Genomic DNA, 18,630 nt, shown 5'->3' with positions numbered 1-18,630 from the left:
TAGTGCGCTTATTGAATCTAGCACAAGAGCGACACCCAACAATGTCGTGCTCAGGCCCTAAACAAGGAATACACAAAGTATGGTAGTCTCTATGCGGTATCTGTTTCCCACAAGAAATACAATTATTCACTTTTTCTGACATCCGGTAAACCACTGACGCAAGAAAAACTAAAATATTCCCCAACGGGTACTTAGCCAACTTTGACTCGGTCTGAAACTCCAAATCGAACAATTTCAGAACGCCATCCGGCAATTGCAACGCTGCTTCTGCATCGGTCCATGCCGCAAAAGACTGAGGATTTGGGGTCGGTCATGCGCATTTGTACCCTGACGTCCTGATGTCAGTCAAATGCGCCTTGACCGACGCCAGCCTTATACTTTGATATTCGGGCCGACCGAGGACAGCGGACTACCCAAGTGTAAGGACTGCAGCAATGTGAGATGAAGAACATCCACATTTTCCCACTTTTCTGGCCTTTGGGGTAAGGCCTAGAAGGAGTAGAAAAACGGACTCCGACGGCAGAAAGAGTCTTGCCATCAGTCTCGCACCTAGTCAAGGTTTCTTTCACTTGAGGACCAAAGAGAGATGATCCATCAAACGGGGAGTTAGTGAAAGACGTCTTGAAGGGGTCCGCAAAATTGCATAGCCGCATCCAGGCATGCCTACGTAAGGCCACACCTGTCCCTGCGGCCCTACTCGCTCCATCAGCCGCATAAGAAAGGAGGCGCATGGAGGAGTTGGCTATGGAGTTAAGGGTAGCCAGCTGAGTGTTCATTTTATCTTGAAAACCCGCAGCTGTAGGATCCTTCAACATGTCACTCGCTTCTTTAATCAAGTCCCTTTGAAGACAAGTGAAATGGCACAGGTAGTTCAGCGAACGCATAGTAAATGTCGCTGACGAGAACATCCGCTTGCCGTACCTGTCCATGGACCTAGATTCCTTGTTAGGTGGATGGACAGGTACTGAAGGATCAGCTAGTTCCTTCTTAGTAGCAGCAGCTACCACCATAGCATCCACAGAAACTCCTTTTGTCAAGAACTGCTTGTCTGCTGGTGCGTTATGAATTTGGACGGTCTCTTGGGAGTGGGGTTCACTCAATCAGGACCCGTCCATGCCTTTTTTGCAACCACCTGCATGGGGGTCAAAGGGGGGACACCCAGGAGGTGGAAGGGCGAGAGCCAAACGCCTCAAGATATACAGATTCATCCTCCGAAGGGTTAAGGTCTGGCCAATTTCCCCTCTGCTTCAGGATCTCTAGAATGTCTGCAAAGAGACATCTTCAGAAGGGGAACGAGGGGAACCCTCGGAATCATCTAAATCTGTGTCAGATGTGATGGACTCAGGTGAGTCAATGTGTTTCCTCTTACACTTCCTCTTCCGAGGGGCTCTTCTGCGAAATCAGGAGAGGCCTCGAAGAGGATGAAATCCCACAGGGGTTCCTGAGGAGCTGGCTCTCTGCAGTCCGGGATGAGGGAGTGAGTCGACTTGACCTGAGGCACCGTGAGGGAGGGGCGGACGGCGCCGACTGTGGAGTAGAGCCAGGCTCTAACACACTCCGCATGACCTCGAGCACCCCTGTCAGGCAAAGCCAGAGGTCCCGCTCCGAGAAGCTGAAAACCTCCTCGGCACCGACAGTGATGGCTCGAGGCGATGTCGGAGCCGAACTCACCAGCCCGAAGCTCCGAGAGGAAGCGGGTCGGACAAGGGTCGATGCCACTCACCCTCGAGCCGACGATGGAAGTCGGCGCCGAGATTCTTCTAAGGAAGAAATCGGAGCCGCGATGGAGCCGAAGACAATTGTATCGGCTCCGCTACCACAGTCTCGGTTCCGACACGACCCGCCCGAGCTCAACGGAGTCGGAGGAGGAATATATTGATGGACAGGGGCAGGCATCGACTGATGAGTCGGGCTCTGAAGCATCTGGGCCAGTGCCTCGGACTTAAGAAGTCGACTCACTACCCTCTGAAGGTCATGATCCGACAGCCTCGATGACCTAGAGGAATGAGATTTATGGCTCCGTTCAGACAGCAGGGGAGATCCTGGAGCCGAATGAACGGAGCCAAGGGATGGTGACCTGGACCTCTTCCTCGATGTCGGCTCCGAAGATCTGGTCGGGTCCGACACGGAATCTCTATTACCTCGGCTCCAGCCGGAGCGAGGGAACCACAGAAACTGTGGACTGAGACTCATCGGCTCCAGCCGGAGCCGATGTAGGCGGAGGTTTAGAAACTGATGTCAGTGTTGGAACTATGGTAAGACCTAGAATCAGTAGTTGAATGCTTCCAAAACTGAAGAGCCTCTCACAGTAAACAGGGAATCCTCAAAGCGGAAACCTCTCCAAAGAATGGATTAATTTATTTTTCTTTCCTGCAGGACCCTGGGACTGAAGCCATGGCAAACAGCACAGGAGTCCTGCAGGTGCAAAAAGGCTCCTGGAACATAACAAGTGTGACCTGTCTCTCAGAGACATTTTCTAAGAGACTACAAATCACACTGTATCTTAGTGTTGGTGAAACATTTATTCACAGAAAGAAAATCCCTAACGCTGTCAACACCCCAGGTGTTCGGTATACTACTGAATAAGAATTCAATGTCAAGGACAAAATTCTGATTACACACTGTCTAGTTTTAGCTTAAAATAAAACAACTGTGTATCCTTCAAATTATGGCAGAACAAACCACACACACCCACTACAAAATAGAGAGGTTCAGTACACCACCCAGTGCCTAAAACAATAGTTCTTGGGTGGAGAAAACAGGAATTTTAAGAAAAAGGGAACAAGAGGTTTCTACACATTAAAATACTTAAAAAGTGAATCATCTATTAAATTTGTGATTAATAAATCAAAATTAAAAAGAAACTTTATCTATAATAGCCAACAGTAGACTTGGAAATGCACTGATATGTATGCGTCAAGTAAAAGTTTCTCCATATAAACCATTAACACTATACCACCTCCTTTATCTTCATCTACTGTCAAGTTATAAAATGACATACTAGATCTGAGGTAATTCTCTAAAAGCAATTTCACATACATCTATGAATCGGAATACCTGTTGGTAAAGCTGGAACCAAGGTACTAGGTTTTTTAAAGGCTAGACATCTCAAGCATTAAGATTAGCTAAGTTCTTTCCCTTCTTCCAATGGCAAGAATGAAGGCGAGATAGACAACTTAATTGTTTTTCACTGCTACTTAATCGTTGTGCGATTTTTATTGATTAATTGGCATTTTAGAATCTCTATTTAAACCTGTGCATTTTTTACTGTGGTGTCTGATGAAGCAACTTTGGTTGTGAAAGCGCTTACCACTTTGTACTTTCTGTGATTAAACGTTTTGCTGTGTGTTATCTTGGTGCATTTTTTACTTTTTACCTTTCATTTGGGTAGAAACCTTGTCAGTACATGTACCTTGTAAAGAATCTCCCAACTCTTTAAGGAGATCTCTCTGAAGCCTCGTGAAGTAAGGTTGCTCAGTGATCGAAGGGTAAATGCCGCTGAAGAAAATATACGCTTCCCATATCTGCCCATCGTTCGAGACTCCTTATTCGTCGGATGAACAGAAGTAGTCTCAGCTAGCTCCTTCTTAGTGGCCACCACCACCACCACCATGGCATCTACGGGAACACCTTTAGACAAAAAAATCTTTTCCTGGAGGGGCAGAAAGAAACTTGTTTGGTCTCCTGGGGACTGGCTCCATGGCATCAGGAGTATCCCACACCTTTCGACTAACTAGATCCATCAGTTCGAAGGGTGGAGACACCCAAGTGGCTGAAGGTTGAGACCCGAAAGCCTTCAGGGTATACCAACTCCTCGTCAGAAGGGGTGACAGTGGGCCAGTCGCACCTCTGTTTAAGGATTTCCAGGATGTCTATGAATGAGATCATCAGAGGACGACTTGGGGGACCCTTCGGACTCCTCGAGGTCAGTGTCAGAGGCTCATCCTGGGAGTCTACATGCTTCCTCTTACATGTTCTCTTCTATGGGGGCTCCTCAGAAGGACATTCCGGGGAGGTCTCGGAAGAGTGGTGCCACCAGCTGGTGGCTCCTGAGGCTGAGAGGGTCTGCTGTTCATGGAGGGAGTAGGAGCTGAGACAGAAGTAGGTGCTTTAGGGGGAAGAGTGCCGGTATCTCTGGTAGGAGCTGACTATCGGGACAACACAGTCATCATCTCGAATGCCGACCTCCCCAGCACCGAGGAGACCGAGGATGCCATCGGCTCCACAGCCATCGGCTCCGAGATAGACATAGGGTCCGAACTCATTCTAGCTGTCGGATGAGAGGAAGGCTCGGAACTGAAGAAGTTCAGTTCCAAGCATCCCTGTCGGGGCCGACTGGGGAGATTCGGCCCCTAGACACTACGGATGGTGCCAAGAGTGGCAGAGCAGAACTCGGCTCCGAAACAGCCACAAGGGGAGCTGAAGCCGAAGGTTCCACCAGTGGTACCAAACACTCCGGCTCCGAAAGACCAGCATGGCTCGGAGGAGGAATGGTCGCAGAGGGTTGAACGGACTCAAGTGGCTCCGAAACCAACTGGGTTGGAGCCAGCAAAAATTTAGGCAAAGCAGAAGACTTTCTCAGCACTACCCTCTCCACATCTTTTTCTGATAAACTCCTGGAAGACCTGGATGACAGAGTAGGAGAGCGGGATCTCTGAGGCATCGAAGATTTCAATATAGAGGAGGCTGGTAGAGGATCCATAAACCATGAAATAGGTCTCCATGGTCGGCTCCAAAATACTTGGAACCGACCCTGTAATCATCATACTGCTCTCAGTCGGCACCGAGGTCTGTGGAGCCGATGAGACAGTGGACTTGTCTGATTTGGTGACATTAAGAGGTGGCTCCGAGGCACGAGCTGGTGCAGGGGTGGGCCTCTTAGAGGACTTAGACTTCCCTTAGTAGATTTAGAAGAAGAGGAAGAGCTGGACAGATTTTCCTCAAAGGAAGGTTTAAGTGGTCCTTTTAGGATGAGCTTGTTTTTCCTCTCTTGCAACACCCTAGGACTGAAAGCATGGCAAAATAAACAGGTCTCCTGTAAATGGATGGCCCCCAAACAGTAAACGCAGTTACAGTGACCATCCGTTATGGACATTTTTTTGAGAGCACTTAATACATTTTTTAAAGCCAGATGGTTTATGATCCTTACGCTCTTTAGACATTCTCATAGAATGGGCACACGCACACAGAGAAGAAGGAGGAGGAGGACTAGGTCCTCTAATTTAAACGGGCCTAGCCCTGCAGGAAAGAGAAAGACACCATGAGGACTAGGCCCTCCAACTTAAACAGGCCTTGCCCAGGCAGAAAAGGAAACGAAGAAACTAGGTCTTCCAACTAAAACAGACCTAGAAAGTTACAGTAAGGATAGAATTTCAGGGACAGAATTTCACACACTCAATCAGTAATATCAGCAAAACAAGCGGGAATCCGCAAAAACTCAGACTTATGACGAAATAACAGAACATAGTTCTGTTAACAATGATAGCAAATCCAACAATGCTAACAAATTAACAAGTGGGAAACCGCCAAACTAGACTAGCCTATTAACAACACACAGTCTAACAGAGCACAAAAGGCGCCTAACATCTACTAAGTCTATGAACACATGAAAACCAGCACACAGGATACCAATACTAAGTCAAAAAAGGCCAAAGGCCAACGATTGCACCAAATGGCGCAAGTATAAAGCTAACTACACTAATAGCAACTAGGCTAACTGACTAACAATAAAACAGTAACAGTTTTTTTTTCTATTTTAAACTAAACAGAGGCAAAAATTTTGGAAAAAGGTTTAAGTAAATGCAACACAGCCAGAAGCACAACCAAACTCGTCGACACGGCAAACGAGCTCTGGGAATTGTACTGATGCACCACAGGATACCTACCTACCCATGAGCCAACCAGAAGTCTTCCAGCTTGTAAATAGGCCAAGTCAGAGCAGAGGATCAGCTCCAAACCCATATGTAAGAATGAAGGTGAGACAGGACTACAGAACATTTAAAGTTTTGGAATGGCCTAGTAAGAGCCCACACCTAAATCTAATAGAAAATCTGTGGGGTGACCTGAAAAGGGCTGTGCACAAGAAATGCCCTTGCAATCTGAAAAATTTGGAGCATTTTTGCAAGGAAGAGTGGGCAAACACTGCCAAGTCAAGATGTGCCATAGTGATAGACTCCTGCCCAAGAAGACTGAATGCTATAATTAAATTAAAAGCTGCTTCAAAGTATTAGTTTAAGGGTGTGCACACTTATGCGACCAGTGTATTGTACGTTTTTTATTTTGTATATTTTTTCCCACAACAGATTTGTTTGTTTTTCAATTGAATTATACAGGTTAAAGGTCACATTAAAGGTGGGAAAAGTTTTGAAATGATTTATTGTGGTCTCACTTTTTAAATCACAAAAACCTGGCATTTTAACAGGGGTGTTTAAACTTTTTATATCCACTGTACCTGTTTTTTATTCTTCAATTTTATGTTTAAAATATTCATCTCTGACATTGTGATTTGATATGAAGCTGTTCTTAGTATCTCTTACTTCATGATAGTGAAGTTATTAATTAGAATGGATATGTGATTGGTTAGGGCATATATTTAAACTGAATGTGATCGTGTTTCTTTAGTCTGAGGAAGCGGTTGGAAGACCGTGAAAGCGCTCACTCTGTTTAGTTATTTTAATAAAAGTAGCCGTTTTATAGTCTGCCGTGTCGAGACGGTATTTATACATTTTCATGCGTCACTGTTTTATTTTACCGGTCTCAGTACTTGGGTCGTGGATTTTATTACTTAAATTCAACTGAAACGAAGAAAATGTTGGCTAAGCAGGAGTCGTTTTCAAGAAGAGTGGCTTCATAACATAGTGGAGTTAGAAGGCAGAGAGCCTGTAATGAAAATCTTAGATTTCCTATTGCATGAGAGACACTGGAAGGAATACACTATTACTTTTATAAAAGTACAAATAAGCAAATGAACTGGTGTTTCACAGCAGGATTTATTAATTGAAAGGGCACATTGTGTGTATGATCCAAACCCAGCCAAGAACTACATTAAGAAAGATATATTCATACGAGCAAAAATAGTTGCTCCTGACAAAATTGTGACAGAAAGGAAAAAAGTATTAAAACTAGAGGCAACAGAGTGATCGCGAAAAATGACTATTCACTGTACAACAGGTGTCAGATGCAAGGTTTAAACTGCTGCATCAGGCTATCTTTACAATAATTTTCCTGGAGGATCAAATACATTTTTGATGCAGGACATACCAAGGAAATGTTAAACTTTACCTAAGAAAGAGTAACCACAAGTAGAAGGGGACTCTGCTTCGCATTCTTTGGACAACAAAGCCCATACTGAAACTTTGTCAGTGAAATCTTTTCTATCGTTTCAAAGAAAATGCTTGAGAGACCAAATAAAGCACACAAACTTGACTAAAAAAATCAGGAGTACCTTGGACTTGAACGTGAGACAAGGTTGGGAGATAGAGCTGGTCAGGAAGAAGACCAACAACATTAAGATCAGTGAATACATGGGAAACTGTAAAGCATCGATCCCACTAGATTTCTTTGCGAGAAAAAGTGGTTGAGAATGACTGGAATTTTGTTGACTTGATTAAACTTGTGGGTGAACTGTAAAGCACATATCCTAGTTTAAGTCATTAATGTTTACAAAGACCCTAAGTGGAAAGGGATTTTGAAGATTCGTGGGGGGAAGTTTGATAAATAAGGACAGATTAGAATTTTGCATGCAGACCCTTAAGGAGATGAACAACAACAACCATAAACAATACTACATTCATAAAGAAGAATTTAGTTTAAGAACTATGCCAACACAGGAATGGAGAAAGGAGATTTTTGCCAATAAGGATGACTGCAAGTTGGGGGTACAGAAAATATGCAAAATGGAGATGGAATTCACTGGAGAAAGCTGGTAAAGGAACCAAGGTACTGGAAGCAAATAACTAGAAAGGGGAAAAGAACAGAGCAGGTTTAAGACCAAACAAAAATTTGGACTCCAGGTTACAGAATGCCTTCCTTAGCAGGGATAGAGTATAAATAAAGATAAGAGATAGGGCAGTGCTAACTAAAAGACCAGCAATTGTAATTGTTTTTGTTCAAGTGTAGAACAGAAGATGCTGTAAGAAAAGGAATAATTAGTGGGACTATTAACTACTGAATGACAACTATAACACTCAGAAGTTAGAAAAGATTGGCAAGACAAACTGTAATGACAATTTACAAAAGAACAATGGAATATCTGTACTACTCCGAAGTCTAGAAGGCTTAGGATTTTTGCTTTAAAGTGTTTACATAAGCATTTTTATACCAAAAGCTGACTTCTGAGAATTTTTCCTCAGGCAGATAGCAAATGTTGGAGATGCGTTGGGAAAGACAGAGATAACATGACATCGTTTTTTTTAGGAATGTAATGAGTTTGTAGACTTCAAAAATTCCCTACAGAGTACTCGTCAGAAACGCTGTGGGGGCAAATGGCCTCATCTAAGGAAATTATTCTATTGAGCTAGGATACAGGTTCCGAATTACTGGCAAATAGTGAGGCCAGATTGAGTTTAATAATATTGGCTACCAAAAAAGGCAATTACTAGAAAATGGAAATCTAAACCAACTGTACTGAATATTGTTAAGAAATAAAAGAAGAGGAGATGACTTCTTCAGAAAAATGAAAAACTAAAGTACATAGAAATAAATTGAAACTGTGAAAATAACACATGCAAAATAATGTTCAGGGGGAGAAGTGAGGTTTAAGGATTGAGCAAGTCATGTAAATGTTGGAGCAAATCACAAAAAAAAAAAAATAATGTACAGTACATGAAACTGAAAAATGTTAATATGATTCATTTTCTGGATATCTACCTATGTCTTTGGTTGTTGTTGTGTCTTTCGGCTTTTCCCAGTTAGGGGTCGCCACAGCGGAACTCCGGTCAGCTAATGATTGGTAGTTGATTTTTACGTGCCGAGTTACCAGCCCTGACGCACAACCTTCAACGAAGGTACGCCCATTCACGCATGTCTCCATGCAGAAGACACTCTAGCTGAGAATCGAACTGGACAGCGACTTACTGTGAGGCGACAATGCTACCGTAGCACCACCACCGCTTGACGATTCAATAAAGGTGTTTTAAAACAGAGCCCTTATCATATAAATCTTGATCTGTTAAACATTAAGCAAACAAATAAATAAACCTACTGCAAACAACTAAGTTACAATATTCCAAAGAAAGAAACTTACATTCCTTAAACGCTTTGCGTCTAGTTTTTCCTCTTGTTCCTTCCTGCGCTTTTTTTCCTGCAAAATTTCGTCCAACGTTTTCACTTTCCAAGTGTCTTTTTCATCCCCCATTTGAAATTACACCAACAAACTGAAGACAGGAAAGAATACATACATAATTAAAATGGTTTGCCTTTTATTTTAGCCAGCCTCCTAAGAGAATGACCCCTTCTCAGTTACAACAAAGTAATACAATGAGGTTTTTACATACCAGGCAGAGTTAGCTAAAAATTGCATTAAAAAGTCACACAATATTACACATTTGTGCAATAAGTAGATAAAATATGATTCAGTAGGAGCTATGCAACTTAACTTGGCACAAAACAGCCAGAACAGCTGCGTAACATATGGTTCTAGAGAGTGAGACTACTTTTTTTTTAAATCAAACATCAAGAATTACATCCACAGGTACCCTTGCGCACTATGCCCCGGGTTCTACACTAAAACAACAGGAGCAACATATGAGCCAACGGGAGATCAGAACCTCAGAAGCTAGTGATTAGCCTAGCAAATGAGAAATGTACCCACACCCATAAGGGCTTGAAGACTTCTTCCATGAAAGCAGCAAAAGACCAGAGTCACATACTGGTTTCAAAAGAAATATAGGGTCCAAAGAAAAAAATGTCTCAATAAGACACACCTCCCTGGATTACATGAAGAGAGTCATGGTACAGCTCCCAGACTACATCCCAGGCAGACTGGTAGAAGCTTAGTACTGAGCAGAATCCTGCTTCCCCCAAGGATGAGGTCTCAGTACGAATAAAAATAACCGACTTCGATAAGTGACTTAAGTTCTGGTGTCATTCAAAGGGATACAATATTTGTCAGAATGGAAGGATATGATCTACAGGCTATACTGTTTCACCAAGGAAGGTCTGCACCTGTCTCTTCTATGCTTTTGAATATTGACAAAAACGTCGCCCACCCTATAGTGCCTTTTTTAGGCAAGGCAAACCAACATAATGAAACAAAAATACAAGTGTGCTATTGATCAATGCTAGGAGTCTAAACAAGAAACTGCACTCCCTGCAAGCCCTCCTCACCATGAAGGAGGGAGGGGTCTGAGCAGTGAACCAGCTATGGTTTAAATCAGCATACAATACCTCAGCTGTGCAGGCTAAAATGCTTTTCACACATTTAGACCAGTTACTATGCAGGAATGGGAAAATGGTGGAGGTGTCTCAATCTTCATCTAGAAGAGGCTCACATCAAGGCTGATAAAACAGAATGATGCACTAAAGCTTTGTGTCCAACTCATCAGCAAATTCTCTTACCACAGTCTAGTTAACTACAGAACACTCTCTATGACCCAAGAATGCCATACCACCTACTTAAACTGGAGTCACTCAGAATTAAACCCAGTACCATCTTCCTGGATGACTTCAACTACCAAGCTACAGACTGAGAAACATATACCACCTCCAGCAGGCAAGCCCAGAGACTCCTGGACTTTGTTAACAGAAACGTTGTGGGCCATTTAGGCAGAGTGCCCAAAAGGGAAACAATATCCTTGACCATGTCTCCACAAATATAGGGGAATTACGTTCCATCCCTTGTGTAAACACACTCATTCACCAGGTCCATCCATAAAGCAGTCTTTTTCAAAATAAAAATAAAAACAGGGTTCTTCACTGTCTTTGGAACTTTTAGAAATGTTTCCAAGACGAACTTCCTACTTCTATGGGATAACTTGGTAAGTTTCAAATGTCCCCAAAACTAGAAAATGGTAACTGCTTATGCAGAAATGTATACCGCTAACTTATAAGGGTAACGTTATCACCTCACAGCAAGAGGTTCTCCGGTTCGATTCTCGGTTCGGGTGCCTTCTGTACGGGAGTCTGCATGTCCTCCCCACATTTGTGTGGGTTTCCTCCGGGTACTCTGGTTTCCTCCCACATTCCAAAGACATGCATCTGGAGTGTTTCTCCCCGGGCCTCTGCTGAAAAAAGGCTCTGTCCCAGTCAGACTTTCCCAATCAAATGTTAAATAAATAAATTATATCAGCATGTAGACAACTGCAAAGAAGCAGGTGCACCCAGCAGAAACAAGTGCAGGGCGAACCCAAAAAAACAAACCTTCCTGGTAGGAGCTCAATGTCAATGAGCTTTATAACAAAAGTGTGGCCAAAATTAAGAAGTGTAACCCAAGCATGTTAGAAATCCCATCATTAAATTAAATTAAACAACTCAGGAGTCTAATTTAAACCACCAAGGCCAAATCTGAGGCAAAAATTTCCACCCAGGCCAATGACAGCCACAAGACCTTCTTCAGCTATGTCTGTAATCTCAATAGGGCTGCACAACAGTGCACTGAGCAGATTGTGACCACCACTACACTACACTGAAGCTGAAGATATAGCAAACCTGCTGTCAGATAAATTCAGCTTCCAACTACATCCTCCTCTCTCCACTGAATATCTCACAAGAAATATCATTAAAGGAAAACTCCACCCTAGAACAAAAAAAAAAATCATTTTTTTTCACTCTGTATTTGTTTCCTGACCTATTTTAACAACTCAAAATCACTCTTAAGCGCTTTATTTGTAATTTTAGCCTGTTTTCCACAACATGGCTACCAATGGGGTTTGATGCATCAATGTGATCTTGTTCTCCCTCAACCCCTTCTCTTTCCCATAATGCTTTGTATGACTCATGCCAGACATAAGGAAAAAACTTTGAATTCCCATGCCATTGGCAAATAATGGGATTTGTGTGAGTCACTGTTATTTTCTTTACCCTCTGAAAAAGGACTGCTTCTTTTCTGTCGCTAATCATCTTCATTTATGTTTGGCTCAGACCTTGTTTTATATTATACTTAGAAGTTATCCAGCTACCCCTATCAACACTAAGTGAATGGAGAACAACAAGAGTAATTTCCCTCCATAAGGAAGGCCTATCCAACAACCCAGTTAACTACTTGTTCACAAGTCTGACCAGTCACATATGTAAAACCATGGATAGCCTTATCATTGAATAAGCAATAAGGACACAGGAAACCTCCAAACACTGGACTCATCCCAGTTTGGTTTCATCTTAGGCAGATCATGCTTACTTAACCTAGTGGACTTGTCATCAAAGCAATAGAGGGCAAGACAGTACACACCACCTACCTAGACCTGGCCAAACCTTTTGACACAATATCCCACTCAGGCATTGTAGAAAAGCTTACTAAATTAGGAATAATCTCATACTTCATGCACTGGATTGCAAACTGGTTCAAAGTCAAGACACAAAATCAAGACGGGGAAGCTACCTCTACAAAAAGACTACTCATAGTGGAGTCCCACAAGGCTCAGTGCTGGAACCACTCCTGTTTAACATTTACTTCTCAAATGTCCAATCAAATGTCAATGGTCTCTGGTTGACCAAGTCTGCGAATGACTGCAAGTTGAGAAGAAGCCGTGAATCCCCCGCCAAAAAAATTCAGCCATTTCCAGGAGGGCTTGTCTCAAACAAATAACTGGTGTCAGAAGCATGGACTAAAGCAAATACCAAATGTTACATTACTGTATCCTTTAGGAAACCACTACAGTAACAATACAACCCTAACAGCCTACACCGTAATCAGACATTTAAGAACATATATAGACAGTGACCTAGAATCCACCCAACAACTGTCCACGGTTATGAGAAGTCCGTCTATACTGCATAGCTTCCAGGCAAAGGGGAAGCACCTGGGTCCAGAGATGTCAATATCCCACTGTATTCAGCCCTCATCAGGCCCATCACTTATAATAATGCCCCTTTTGGAATGTATGTGCCTAAACATATGCAACTAGAGCATCTATAGAGGTCCCTCACAAAGTGGATACAGGGACTAAAACACAATGACCTACACAGACCAACTCAAAGCCCTATTACTCTATTCAGTCTCTTATAGACTACTGACAGGTTATCTCTGCCCTGCTTATAAGGCATCCTCTGACCCAGTACTAATAGAGTTACAGGTGTGTACTAGGCTAACAACTACTGGGGCCTTTTTAAGCTTAGTCATGCATTCAAATTTGACAAGTTCTGGTACCCTTGGTAGTGTAACCAGGGGCTTGGGAGATTAAACATTTACAAGTAGGAGCCTGGGAGATAAACCTGTTGCTCATCAGCAAGTCAAAAGGCATCAGAAATACCCAATCCAGAGAAAGAAATCAACCTCTTCTACAACATAAACAAAACAGTTTGGAAGGAGAGATACATACACCAGAAGATCCCACTACTCTGGAATGTCAGTATATAACAAAGATCACCCATATTCAAATACAACATAGGCCAATGCACAATAAAGAAATCTACCCCCAAGACAGGCTTCTGTGCTACTAATGGACAGAAGCAACTTTTAAATGCCCTATCCTGCAGCAGGGTCCCTACTCAATAATCAATGGTATGGCTCCAGAAGTATTCATTCACTAATGGGAAGTATAGGAATAAAAATCATGGTAAGGGTAATTTGAACATCTAATAGTATATCAGGGATAGGCTTAAAATGGCCCTTCACACGGAAAATGAAAGATTTAGCTCTGTCAAGATAGTAACAGAGTTGTCTGTGAACATCCACAGTATGGAATATCCCTTTTCACTCATTTTTAGGTTCAGGAAAGACGGGGAGATTGTTAGTTTGGCTTAAAGTACACTTGGACACTGCTTTAACCATAAAAAAGGACTGGTTCTCACAGAAACCCTGTTTTTGTGGAAAATAAGATAAGAGTTGACTCACCGCAAGAGCTTGAAACTCGGGATACCCTTCTTGCAGAGGTCAGAGCAATCAGTAAAACTGTTTTCTATATCAAGATCCTCAAGTCAGCCAGGTTTAGCTGGTTCAAATGGAGCAGATGTAAGCTTCTCCAATACAAAATTAAGAGACCAAGGAGGGGCTTTACATCCACAGAAAACAGGTGCCTAAAAGGAATTAAGACCCTGTCATTCAGGCAGTCAACTGAAGTTGACTGATGTTGAACTTTATAAAACACCCCACTCATTCTTGCACGAGCAAATACAGTCGGACAGAAAACTTGTGGTAACTGCCCCTGGCGATTTCCAAAAGAAGGGAGAAACATGGTTGCCTGGGCCAGAAGGGAGTCAACACAATGGTATTTGGGGATTTCTTCAGAATCTTCAGCAGTACCCTGGATATTAGTAGAAAGGGTTGAAAGGCATATAGGAACGCTCTTTTCCGAAGAAGAGAAAAGGCATCTGTTTTCCAGGCCTCACTGTATGGAGTGCTGGAGAATTATCTTGCCAGCTGATTGTTCAGGAAGGGGGGGGGGGGAGAGACTACTTGAGGAACTCTGCACAGATGAATCAAATCTTGGAAGACTCCCTAATCTAATTTCCATTCATGAGGAACTATACTTGCCCTGCTCAGCCTGTCTGCCACACAATTCTGCTCTGTCATAATGTAGGATGCCTGCAGAATGAGACTGTGCATCTCTTTCATATTTAAGTGCTTGCATCTGTCCTTGGTGTCCCATACACAATACACTTTTGTCCCTCCAAGAACTGCTCCCCATGCAAAGTCTCACACATATGTGGTAACGGACTGCGTTGAAACAAGGAGAGAGAGAAGGGGGGGTCCTGGACTTACGCATATCTGTTGTTATTGTCAAGTGATTTCTCTTTTGACAAACCTCAGCAGTGGGATCTGAAAAGACAAGGGGGTGCTGGTGCTAGGACCAAAGAGGCTTCAGATAAATGTATCTTTCTCATGTGGAGTCTTGCCACGGTATCATGAGAATCATAATATCCATAAGACCCAAAATCCTGATGTATTCCCTCTCAGTGACGGAAGTCTGAGTGAAAAACCCTAGAAAAAGACCTAGATACAGATCTATTTTTTCCTGTGGAAGAAAAGCTCTTTGAACTGTGGTGTTCTAGTTGACATCCCAAACATCACAATCCTGGGAGGAGTCATGAAAAACTTTTGAATGTTTTCTTGGAATCCCAGCTTGTGTAAGACATCTCTTTCCCCAAGGACGAGATTCCTTACACTTTGGAAAAGACTCTGCAAAGATAAGCAAGTTGTCTAAATATGGAAAAATCTTGAAACCTTGTGGCCTGCAATGAGCTATAACTGAAGGGAGACACATTGTGAACACTCCTGATGCAGTGAACAGTCCAAAGGGTAAAATAAAGAACTGAATGTGGATCCAGACACACAAAACCTTAAGAAACTCCTAAAGTCTGGGTGAATAGGAATGTGATAAGCATCTTTTAAATCTAATGTTAACAAGAAATCTGTATGAGGAAGACAACATAACAGGTTGTGAAGTGACATCATTTTGAATTTGAGCACTATCACAACCAGGTCTGGGAAAGAAAGATCTGGAACTGAACTCAAGCATTTTCTTTCTTTGGCACTAAAAACATCCTCAAATAAAACTCCTTTCCAACCTGGGAAAAGGAAACTGTTTCTATCACTCCCTGGGGCAGCATGTAATGAAGGACAGGTGGAAACAAGAGAGTATGGTCTGCAGGATGAGAAATTACCCCTGGAAAGAAGGAATGTCCTCCCACTGCCAAATGTAACCTTGATGAATGAATGCTCTTCAGAGCACATTTGTCTGACACCATCTGTTGCCAAACAGACAAGTGGAGATTCAGGCTTTCTGGAAGGATAAAAAAGTGCTATCAGTGTGGGAGGGGCTAACAAAGTCTCTTAATCATTCTAACTTACTGAACTGTCTTGTTTTTTGAAAGTTCATAGGATCATATGAGATTAACAGCTTCGGGGCCCTTACAAGCCTAGCCAAGAGTTTATCCCCCAAAAAGAAACCACAATCAGTGCCTGACACCCCTGTCAATGAGGGACACAGACGGAACCCCTAGGACAAATCTGTGGTTGCCCATCCACTCATCAAGATTGCACCTGAAGAGGGTCAGTGACGTACTTTGTTTGATGCGCATGGGGAGTCTATACCAGAGACAGGGCAGCCTCTCAGAGACAAATCTGTCTCTCCAGCAGGTTTTGTTAATGTCACATATTAGATTTAATTTCAGAATACTTCTTGAAAACCCCTTGCGATTTCTTCTTAGACATCTGTATACCTGCACCTTGAGACTGTTTAGTTTATTTATTACCAAAACTGGATGAGGAGCTACAAGAATCTCTTAGAAAATTTGGAAGAGGAGGGCTGGAAAACCTTAAGAGATTCCCTGTTATCAGCTTACTCCTTTTATTATACTTTTTTTTATCATGTGTGCAGCAGTGGGGCCAAAAACTAAAATGGCTAGCTAATGGAGAATTTACATATTAGTCATAGAAGACTCAATTGTGAGACACACAGATGCGCTTCTCACCAGGGTGGATAAGGAGAAAGTCACAGTTAGTTGTCTGTCAGGTGCCAGAATCCACCACATCACATACGCACTCAAGTCTCTCAACAACAGAGTACTGTTATGACTCTGTCATAGTCCATGTTGGAGTGAATAACTTGAGACGTACCTCCCTGGACTATATGAAGAGAGACATAATTGAGCTCGCTGATTATGTGTCCCAGGCAGGTTTTGCTCCTAGCCTTAAGCAGCATTCTGCCGTCACCCAGAATGATGCCTCAATACAAACAGAAAATGATTGAGTTTAACAATTGGCTTAGTTTCTGGTGTCATTCCAGGGGAATCCAGTACCCGACAGCCTGGGAAGATATGATCGACAGACCACGATGCTTTGACAGAGATGGCCTGCATCAGTCTCACCTAACCTTCAGGCTTCTGGCAAAGGCTCTTGCCTCCACCATAGTGCCTTTTTTTAGGAAAAGTCCTGAAACCTGGTTCAAAGCTGCGGAGAGCACCCCATCCTTACCTGGTTACTCATCCTATCATATATTCAGACCCCAAACTGTGGGCAGTAAAGCCAAAGGAGGTGGAGTTTTAATATACATTAAAGACACACACACCTCCAGGCTGGTCAAACAGTATGACATACAGGAGACACTCCAAGTGCAGTTAACCATCGACAAGACTCCTATTCAAATCATAGCTGGCTACCAGCCCCCAAATCTGACTCGAGATGCCCAATCCTCCTATTTGGACTTGTTCAAATCTATCAAGATTCAACCCTTTACCCTGATCCTGGGTGACTTTAACTTCTCAAACATAGATTAGAAGAACTACTCATGCCAGAACACAAATGCCCAGAGATTCCTTGATTCTGTCAATGCAAATGCCTTGGAACATCTATTCGAAACCCCCACAAGATGTGATAATATCTAGAAATTGGTATTAACCAACATGAGTAACCACTGCAGCATCCCTATAGTATCATCCTCCCTGGTAAGATCCGACTATAAAGCAGTCACTTTCAAAGTCACCATCTCCACCAACCCGCCTCTAGCTAGGATCAGACATAAAAACGTCTCCAAAGCTGATTACAGCTTCCTGAGTGATGGTATAAACAGCTTCACAGCCCCCTTCTCCTCTACAAGAATTGGCACCAATATCCAAAACTACACCAAAGCACTATACCAGCATTTATATAGATGAATGGAATCAGGAATACCTGACAGGACTAAATCATCCTCCACAAGAAAAAGAGTAAACCTCTCTGGTGGACATCTGCAAAACTCTATAACAAAAGGTAAAATTGCTGTCCAAGACCAAGACGGAGTAGGTGCTCTATTGGAAGTAATGTCTCCTTAGCCTGAACAAGCAAATAAGAGCACTAGTGAAATCCTCCAAAGCAAACTCAGAGTCCTAATTGGCCACATCTGCAAGAGACAATCATAAGGTCTTCTTCACATATGTCCAAAATCTCAAAGGAAGCACCCAGATCTGTTCAGAACTGGTGGTCAAGGACACCACATATACAAATGCCACAGATATAACAAACCTGCTGGCTGACAGATTCAGCGAAAACTTCGCCCCTCTGTCCCCCTATCAGTAAATCAGGACCATCCACAGTACCTGCCCCATTCCCCTTATATCTAGGGAACAGGCCATCACTGCTCTCTCAAAGGCAAAAAAATATAGCCTCCATGGGACCCGGTAACATACAGTACAGTTGTGTACACTTACCATAAATGTAGATGTTCGAGTGTATTCACTGTTGCAGTCATTACATTTGGGTAATCTACTGGCAGGTTGCCCTCAGTCAGCCTGAATAACAAAGTCTTGGGTCCTGCATCAGTTGCTGTCTCCTCTTCCATGACGTCAGGTTGTCAGGGGTATAAAACATGCAGCCGATGCCATTTTATTCAGTTTTTCTTGCCCCAAATGTCAGGTGCCCCCAAAATGGGGAGCAAAAAATATATAAATAAACAGTAAATATATGAATGCACTTTTAGAAACATATACTTTACCTTCGACTAAAAGCAAATACACCACAAAGGCTTTTGAGTATAGTGAAGGAAAGAAAAGGTATAG

The 18,630-nt window shown here is 42.8% G+C and overlaps 1 protein-coding gene across 1 annotated transcript in view; it reads right to left on the bottom strand.

The window, feature by feature from the left end:
- Window positions 1-18,630, bottom strand: part of CDK11A (cyclin dependent kinase 11A) — a 2,038,318-nt gene that overhangs the window by 1,952,033 nt on the left and 67,655 nt on the right. The window contains exon 2 of the mRNA XM_044061756.1: window positions 9,245-9,374. Coding sequence (XP_043917691.1) covers window positions 9,245-9,355 — 111 coding nt within the window. The 5' untranslated portion in view covers window positions 9,356-9,374. The remainder of the gene's footprint in view (window positions 1-9,244; window positions 9,375-18,630) is intronic.

The sequence above is a fragment of the Protopterus annectens genome, chromosome 2.part0 (assembly GCF_019279795.1).
Source record: "Protopterus annectens isolate FY-2018-M chromosome 2.part0, PAN1.0, whole genome shotgun sequence".
Classification (NCBI taxonomy): Eukaryota; Metazoa; Chordata; order Ceratodontiformes; family Protopteridae; genus Protopterus; species Protopterus annectens.
This window is presented reverse-complemented; position numbering and strand designations above follow the sequence as displayed.